At 64.8% G+C, this 9,142-nt stretch overlaps 1 protein-coding gene across 1 annotated transcript in view; it reads left to right on the plus strand.

The window, feature by feature from the left end:
- Window positions 1-303, plus strand: part of LOC105002249 (cAMP-dependent protein kinase type I-beta regulatory subunit-like) — a 44,234-nt gene extending 43,931 nt beyond the window's left edge. Inside the window, exon 7 of the mRNA XM_010858783.1 lies at window positions 107-303. Within this exon, the coding sequence (XP_010857085.1) occupies window positions 107-303 (197 nt within the window). The remainder of the gene's footprint in view (window positions 1-106) is intronic.
- Window positions 304-9,142: the final 8,839 nt, after the last annotated feature.

A 9,142-nucleotide genomic window follows, 5' to 3' on the forward strand; every position in this document is an offset into this window, starting at 1 on the left:
CGTCACCCCAGGCCTGGCCATGTGGGCGTTTCCTGAGGTGGTCTGGGGAGGGGCGCTGCTCCCTGGGACCCCACGGCCTCCCATGACCCCCCGTGTCTCCCCTCAGCGTCCCTGGAGAAGTGGGAGCGTCTGACGGTGGCCGACGCCCTGGAGCCCGTGCAGTTTGAAGACGGAGAGAAGATTGTGGTCCAGGGGGAGCCCGGGGACGACTTCTTCATCATCACGGAGGTGAGTCCAGCTCAGGCGGGCGGGGGGCTCCATGCGAGGGCCTCAGAAGGGGGGGCGCTGCGGGGTCAGGGGTGAGGCCTGGTCTGCACGTGCCCCCCCTGGGGCCCGCTGCACCCCGGCCCGGCGCTCCATGCCCGCCGCCTCCATCGGCCGTGTGGACAGCGGCCTTGGCCCCGACCGATGTCCTTGCCCTGGGACCCATGGGGTCTCCCCTGGCCCCTGGGCCCACCCTGTGCCGATGTTGCAGAGACCAGACACACCAGCCATGCGTGTGAAGCTGGAGGGCCAGGCTTGGTCGAGGGAGGGGAGGGGTTGCCTCAAATAGGACCCGGGGGGGGGCATGTGCATCTCCCGGGGGGAGCGTGTAAGCTGGGGGCCCAGGGGGGGTCTCCCTGCGCGGCTTCTCACAACCGTGTGAACCGGCCGTGGTCCCTGGTCGAGTTTGGTGTGAGAGGTGGGCGCCACCTTCCCCCACCTGGGCCCGTGAGTCACCCGGCCGGCCCGCTGCCACCCCCCAGCCCCCCGCTGTGGCGACAGCTGGCTCCGCCGTAATCCGTGGCGGCCACGCTCAGCCTGCCGCTGACGGGCATGGGCAGCTGCGGGGCTGCGCGTCCCCCCACCTGGGGCTGGGCTCGGCCGTGGTCCCCGGAGAGGAGCCACAGCCGCCCCGGCGTGGACGGGAGGGGGGCGCTTGGCCATGGGGCCCTCCCCGTGACGCAGGCCCAAAACTATGCGTGTCTGGCTCCCTTCCTGCTGCGCCGGGCCTCCTGGTGGGAAGCGTTTCTGTCGCCCGCCCGCCGGGAAAGCACGTGCTCCAGCCCCGCGCACTGCCCTCGGAGCTCACAGCACCACGGAGGTCAAAAAGGGTCCCTGAGCCATCCAGGGAGAGCCGGCCCCGCCTGGGGGCAGTGTGGAGAAGGCGCAACCCGGGGACAGGGGGCTGGCACCCTGGACTTGGAGCCACCGTCTCAGTTTGAAACAGCGGAAGGGGCCTCCCCGGCTGCTGTGGGTGAGCATGTGTCCTCCCGCGGGCAGTCCCCTTCTGTGCCTCGGGCCACACGCTCGCCCGAGGGGGGTCCTGGGGGGCTTGCCCTGGACTCCTGCAGAAGCCCCTCCTGGGAGAGTGCCTGTGGTTCTTCCTTCTGCCTGCCTGGCTGCTCCCACGGGAGCCGTTGGAAGGCTGAGGGATCAGGAGAACCACCATGGGAGGGTCTCGAGGGGGCAGACACGAGCTTCACAGTGTGCACTTGGGAACCGGGGCCCCGGCCGCCTCCTGGTCCACGCGTCGGGCACACCAGAGCCCCCAGGCCGGGGAGCCGTCCACAGGAAGCCTTCCTGTCCTGGGGCGGGTGACTCATTCGACAATCATGTTTCTTGAAAGAAAGGGAAAGAACCCCAGACAGAACAAAATACGATTCCTGCCAGCGAGGTCTCCACTCCGTAGACCGAGAAGTGGCACCCCGCGTGTCGGCCCCGGCCCCGGCTGTGGCCTCGCAGGAGGCTCCCGCTTGCTGGCGCCAGAGGTGAGCCCACGATTGGAGACCTCAGCTTCACTCGGAGCACTTCCAGGGCCTTCCTCGCAGGACTCAGGCTGCTGCGGCCCCTGCAGGGCCCTGTTCCACTCTGGATCCTCCTGCAAGTCCGCAGACACATGGGGGTCTGGCTCGTGGTTTCTGGAGAATGTTCCAGCAGAAAGTTGCCCACGTTTCTGAACATGGCCAAGGAGGGCGTGGTGTGCACTGGCCTGCACCATGGGCTTCCTTTTTTAAACATTTAAATTGTCAATATTTAAAAATCAGGCTGAGTGCCAACGAATTGATGCTTTTGAACTGTGGTGTTGGAGAAGACTCTTGAGAGTCCCTTGGACTGTAAGGAGATCCAACCAGTCCATCCTAAAGGAGATCAGTCCTGGGTGTTCGTTGGAAGGACTGATGCTGCAGCTACAATACTTTGGCCACCTGATGCGAAGAGCTGACTCATTGGAGAAGACCCTGATGCTGGGAAAGATTGAGGGCAGGAGGAGAAGGGGACGACAGAGGATGAGACGGCTGGATGCCATCACTGACTTGATGGAGCTGGGTTTGTGCAAGTTCCCAGAGACAGTGAAGCACAGACGAGCCTGGCGTGCTGCAGTCACGGAGTCACAGAGTCAGACACGACCGAGCGACTGAGGAGCGACACAGTCAGGTGTCTCACGTGAGAGCTCGGATCCGGCTCTGGACCGGTGCCCCTGCCTGGGTGCTGTGCTCCTTGCCGCGCCCGCTCCCCGCCCGCCACCTTGCTTTGCTCTGGGCTCTGCACCCACTCGCAAGCCGTTGAGTTTGCAGCCGTGGTTCTTATGGTCTTGAGGCTGAGGGGATGAGAGCGATTCTCTGGGGCCAAGGGCTGCCCGTCGGGTCCAAGGCCACGGGTAGAGAAACCACAAAGCTGTGACAGCTGGAGCTGAGGGGCCCTCACGGAGCCATGGGGCCCGCGGCAACGGGGGCTTCCAGGGTGCGCCCCGCGGGCAGGCCGTCTGACCTCGCCCACGGGGGGCCGTCCTTCCCCAAGGACACGTGGAAAGCAGGTGGCGGGCCCCAGAGGCTCCACTGCACAGGACCCTCACTGTGGGGTGCGGTTGTGTGTGTGCACACGTGTGTGCAAATGAGCAGTGTGAGTAGTGTGCGCGCTGCTTCCTGTGTTTCCCGGTGTCCCTTGGGTTGATGCCCTTCAGCTGGAGATGCGGGTGGGTACTGACCGCTTGTCTCAGCTGCTCCGGGGCCGGATGTTTCTTGGCGCTTCCATTAGAGGCCGTGAGAGCCGAGTTCCGTGGTCGTCTTCCGGGGCACACCTGGCTGCACGGTGTGGTCTGTGTTCCGGGCAGCGGGGGGTGGGGCAGGGGCATCCCCGGGGGCCCTGACGCCTCCTGCGCAAAAGCTGTCCAAGAGGGCCTTGGGAGAGCGACTCCGGGCTCTGTGGGAGGTCGGCTGTGTGACTGAGGGCCCCCCTGCTGACTGGGGTGGTGGAGGTCGGGGGAGGCGTGGGGGCCTGACTCCCAGGAACCGCGGTGGTGCTGGCCCCGGAGGGTAACCCAGCCCCCTCGGAAGGCATGGCTTTCACGGTGTTGTGCGATGTATTTGAAGTGGTCTCCTTGGCAACTTGGGTATTTTTCGCTTTTCTTCTGTGATCCACCAAACTGGGGAAGTCACGGTGGGGCCTCAGGGTTCACAGGCGTCACGGGCTCAGAGCTGAAAAGCGGGCTGAGCGTCCGCAGCCTCACGCCGTGTTTCCTGCCTGGGGCCCCTGCCACCTCTGAGGGGGCGTGGTGTCTCCCCACGCCAGCCCTGCGCTGCCCCGAGCCCCCCGGGGCCCTGATTCCTCTGGAGGATGTGCTGGAGCGTCTGAGTAGATTCCTTATGCAGGCTGTTTGCTTGTTTATACGATTCAGTGCAGCATTGGCCCACAAAGCAGACAGCCAGACAGGAAAGGACGTTTGCCCTGTGGATGTGCCGGGAAGGACCCAGGCTGCTGGACCCAGGGGCCTGGCCCAACGTGGGTCTCCAGGTGTTTCTGCAAAGGTGTTTCTCTGATGCAGTTGACACCGACATCCGCTGACCTTGAGGCCGGGCCCCCAGCTCCCCAAGGAGCGGGGAGTGTGACTGCTGGGGCCCTGCCCCTCGGGGTGGACCTGGGGCCGTGCCGGGTGCAGGCTGCCCCTGGGGCCGCTGCTGCCCAGCCCCACCTTCCGCCAGGCCTCTTTCTGCCCCCTGCTCTTCGGGTGGGTGTGGGCTGCTTTGGGGGCTGCATCCCAGGTGTGAGGGGCTGACAGGGACCCCCACCTGCACAGACGTGAGGACCGGCCCTTGCACACACTGGACGCGACATTACCAACGCCTGCTGGGTGCCCGCCGGGGCTCAGCGGGCCCTGGGGCCTCTGCGGTGGGCACTCCTTGTCTCTGGGGTCTGTGTCACACCAGCCGTCTCTGAGACTCTGGGGGCCTGCCAGCCCCTTGGACAGTGGACCCCAGCGCTCCAGGAGTGTGTTCTCTGGCGGCCAGAGCAGGCATGCGGCCGTCAACCTGGGGCCGCTTGGACACGAGGACAGAAGGCACAGCGGGTCTCCCAGGGCCTGGCCGGCAGCTGAACATGGCGTCCGAGGTAGCCCGGCCACTCTGGGACACCCTCTAGTCACCGAAGCCCTGAAGCACCTGGCGGCCCGAGGGGTCTTGCCCCCCGCTGACAGCGGGAGCTGCGGGGCTCCTAGCAGCGTCTGCAGGACAGAGCCCAGGGGGCTGCCCAGGGAGGGGTCTGGCAGGCGGGGCCCTGTGAGGAACATGGGCCGCCCAAAGCCCTGAGACTCAGTTTACCCCCAGGAAGGCTCTGGGCGCAGGGTGGGGCCCGGCCTGGGTCTCAGTCCTCAGTCCTGACACAGCCCACCCTGTGGGTGACTCCACACGGCAGAGCCTTGGGGGCCTGCGGGCAGCTGGGCAGAGCCGGTTCCCTCCAGCCCGCTCCTGCGGCCAGGAGGCACTGCCATGGAAACCTGAGGTTGGACACGGCTCCTCTCTTTGCAAATCACTTTTTTGAACGTCCCTGACGTTGACTAGACTGCTGAGCGGCCACTTCAAAGCCACTTCTGGAGGGGTCTCTGCGTTCACCGTCATCTCGGGAACTTTTAGGGAGACCCCTGAAAGCCCCCACTGTGCTCTGGGCCGAGGCTCACTGGACTTGCGGGAGCGATGGCCACCACTGGGCTGTGTGCGGGGTGTTCACTGAGGCGTGAGCACACCTTGCTGCAGACCCGCCCTGGTCCCGAGCAGAGATGGGGAGGCCGGGGTGGAGCCGGGTCCCAGGTTTCGGTGGGCTGTGTGCGGACGTGTGAGTGGAAGTCCTCCAAGTGGGGAAGGTGGGCGGGATGTCCAGAGGAACCTCGGGCCCAAGGTCATGGCTGGCAGGCGTTGGGGGCAGGCCGGACCAGACCCCTGCTCTACAGACAAGGGCTTTGGATGCCCCCCGAGACCCATTGTAAGGGCAGGGACGTTGTGTCCAATGCCCAGGCTTCTTATGAGCTGGACAACAGCGGTCCCGCCCAGGACTCCCAGCTCCTGAGGGGCCTCCTGTGGGCCTGGGGGTCTGCCTGTCCTGGACTGCCCCCCACCATGGGCCTGTCTGACAGCTCGCCCTGGCCCTCCCCCACCAGGTGATGTCCTTCGCGGCTCAGCCGCAGGGGCCCCACGGGGAGGTGCCCTAGGGCGGCCCACATCTGCGTGGTCCCACCGCGGTCGGTGCCAGACTCTCATGTCCGGGGAGAGAGCAGAGCCCGAGGTCGGTGTCGGAGCACGGCTGTCTCAGTCCAGAGGCAGCAGGAAGACACTCTCCGCTTCTGGGCTGAACCAGGAGAGTGCTTTTCCAAAAGCCCGCTGGGCTGAGTGCCGTCTGCCCACGCGTCCACCCGCCCTGCCCACTCAGCTGACTGTCCTCCCTGCCGGCTCGGTCACCAGCACCCTGAGGGCTCCCATCTGCGCTGTGTCCTTTCTGCGTCTCTGAAGGGTGGCTTCCGTTCACGGCAAAGTGGAGGGAACGTACAGAGGTCTGCCCCGCACGGCCTCCCCACCAGGCAGCCCTACCCGGCCATGGGCCTCCCTGCACGCGGCCCCGCGGCCCAGCCCAGGCACTCAGGCCTGCATTGGCCGCCACCGCATCACACGAGCGGCCTCCTTGCCGGGAAAGGCCTCACGCTGTCCCTGCCCCCCTGGCGCTCCCATGCCGGCGCCCAGCTCTTCAGCGTCCCCGGCTCCCGTTTTCCAGGTGGTCCTGTAGCTGAGATCACGGGGTCTGAGGCCCTCTCTTGCCGGTGCCTTTCACCCCGTGATCGCATGCGCGTCTCCTCCGGGGCTCTTCAGGGCTGGACGGCTCTCGTTTCTAGTTCTGAATACAGTCTGCCGTCTGGATGTCGGTGGTGTTCAGTCGCTCAGCTGTGTCTGAGTCTGGACCCCGCGGACGGCCGCACACCGGGCTCCCCTGTCCTTTGCTACTCTACGCATCTGTCACCTACGGAAGGGCATCTTGGTTGCTTCCAGCTCTTGACACTTAAGAAGGAAGCTGCTCCAAGCATCTCTGCAGATTTTTGTGGCCTCATGACTTAAGCCTCACCTCTGGGTAGATCCCGAGGAGCTCCACGCATGGCCGAATCTCAGAGGTGGGGACCCCCGGTGTGGTGCCTGCTTGCTGCTCGTGCATGCCTCTGCTGACCGTCTGCGGGGCGCTCACGCCCAGATGGCACAGCCCCGTCTTGGGCGGCCCTGGTGTCCCCTGCGAGGGTCCTAATTCATCGCCCAGTGGCCTCGTCCTCTGGGGGCCCCCCTTGTATAGGCCCTAGCCTGTGCACCTCAGTCGCCCTTTCCTTGGGGAGGACAGCTCCCAGTGCCAGCTACGTGGGCACTCCTAGGCTCCAAATGACCTGACCACATCCCCTTGTGAGCCATCCCCGGCTCTACTTTCCTGGTCCTTGAGGCAGTGGCGTTCCCAGACCATAGACGTGGATCCCAAGGTCCCGTTTTCTCCCCGGCACCGGGGGGAGGGCAGAGATAAGCAGCGTGCACAAACCGTGGCCGTACAGATACCTGTTTTGGCTGAGGACGATCCCACAGACGCGCCGTCCTGGGCTAATCAGCCCGTGGGAGTGTCATCCCTCACCCCCGCCGCTGCCCGCTGGCCGGGAGGGGGGCGGCCCGAGGGCGGCTGCCCCCCCAGTCTCAGCCAGGCTGCCCTGGGCCTGCGCGCCTGGCTCCCTGTGTCTGGCAGTGGCTGGAAGCCTGCCTGTCCTGCAGATGAGGAAACTGAGGCTTGGGCGGTGCCTGGCTCTCCCCAGACGGCGGCCAGCACGCGGAGGAGCCAGGCCTGAACCGCGGGAGCCGTGCGGAGCTGGCCCAGGCTGCATCGGGGGCACTTCAGGTGGGGCTGGCACGTCATCACGCCCCCCTGTACCCACACCCCATGTTCCTTCTCAGTTGCTCTTTAATTTATGGGAAGTGATGCTGGTTCCAGTTTATGGCCGTGACGTTGTTTCTTTTAAAATATATATATGTTGAAATAAGTGCGTTTCCCTGGTGGCTCAGAGGATAAAGAATCCGCTTGCAATGCAAGAGACCCCGATTCAATCCCTGGGTTGGGAAGATCCCCTGGAGAAGGGAACGGCCACCCACTCCAGTGTTCTGGCCTGGAGAATCCCAGGGACAGAGGAGCCTGGCAGTCTATAGTCCATGGGGTCATAAAGAATCAGATGCGACCGAGCGACTGACACTTTCACACTTTCTTTTTGTTTAAATAGCGTTTCCTCTCCCTGAACTTGGTGTCAGCGGGCCCTGAGCCCGCGTGCTCGCTGCAAGGCGGGCCGGGGCTCAGGTTCACCCCTGTGTACTGACAGGAGCGTGTGTCCCTTCCCTCGCCGGGCTGGACGCGCACGAGGGTTGTGACAGACTCCGGTCTGTGCCCAGCGGCTGGGAGCCTGGGCGGGGGCGTCTCTCTCCCTGGATGCTGTCTGCCCAGCCCCTAACCCTGACCCCCTGGGGCTGCGCCTCGGGCACTGACCCGTCTGCTCTGTCGCCCCAGAGTTCTGGGGGTGCCTGTGTCTGCCGGTCCTCGATCGTCAGTTTTCTTAGTCCTTAAGCAGTATCCGACTCATAAGCCAGAAGCCTGGGTGACGGCCTGCAGGATCGGGGGGTCCCTCAGGGGGCGAGGCTGCCCTCCCTGCCTCGCTGGGCGCAGCCCCCATGGCCGGAACCGCGACTCCCGATGGCCATCACCTGCACTGTTGGGGGCTCTGGGCTGGGCTCGGGGGCAGTTTTGGGGAGCGGGAAGCCCGAGGCACTGCTTCAACGAGCGCGTCCCCCTCAACCTTGGCATGCGTGCCCATTGTCGAAACCAGAGTTGATTTGGGTTTTGCCTCTGTAGAAAAATTTTAAAGTGAAAAATGTTTTAAGGAAAACGGGTCTCTTATAATAACCCCATCTCCCCCAGGCTCTGGCAGGGACATTTTTATCGTATGTCCTCCCGGGCTGACTCCTATGTGACCTGGTTTATTTTTAGAGCTGGGCTAGAATCAATGAGTGAGAAGTTTGGGGAATATGATCTGGATCCTGGCAAGTATGTTTTTCCAGCCCCCGTAGTTCCGGTGCTCAGTCCCTGGAGGACGTCTGTGCTGCCTTCTCTGCCGTCTGGGAAAGGAGCTCGGACAGGCTGGCTGCTCCGGGCCCGCGATGGTCTCTCTGGGGTGGGAAGAGCCAGGCGTGTGCTGGGCACGCCGGGGCCCGTGTCGTGGGAACGCCGGGCCCTGCTGGCCGAGGCCCCACCCTTTCCGAGTCCATCTGCGCGTTTCCCTCGCTCCCGCCCCCGGCTTGCTGGTTGTGCCTTCCCAGGACAGGGACCGCCTGCCTTTGCATCAGGGCCTGGGGGTGGCGGCTGGTCAGCCTTGGCTGCTGGAACGGAGACCCCCGGGGCTGCTGCGGAGCTTCCCTGCCTCGTTAAGCAGTGACCCAGGGTCGTCACAGGCACCCTGGGGCGTGTGGCCCTGTCCCGTGGCCCAGCCGTCCTGGCACCTGTGGCAGACATTCCCTGGTGGAGGCGGGGCTGCGGTGGTGGGAAGAGAGTTGGTGCAGCGCACGCCCCGCCGGGGACACGCGGTCCGTGGCCACGTGCCTGCAGCCCGGACGTGTGAGGACCTGGTGGGGGCAGGCCTGTCCCCTGTCGGTCCTGCTCGTTCAGGGCTCCTCCGAGGGCCCTCCTGTGTGTCCATGCTCACACCGTCCAGCATGGAGGGTCTGTTATGACCTCAGTCTTCTGAGCCTCCACGTCAAGGCCCTGGTGGGAAAGCTCTGTCCATCTGTCCCAGTGGAAACCGATTTCATCTCATCAGCCTACGTGGAACATAAGACGG

Source organism: Bison bison, unplaced genomic scaffold, assembly GCF_000754665.1.
Source record: "Bison bison bison isolate TAMUID 2011002044 unplaced genomic scaffold, Bison_UMD1.0 scf7180017864407, whole genome shotgun sequence".
Lineage (NCBI taxonomy): Eukaryota > Metazoa > Chordata > Mammalia > Artiodactyla > Bovidae > Bison > Bison bison.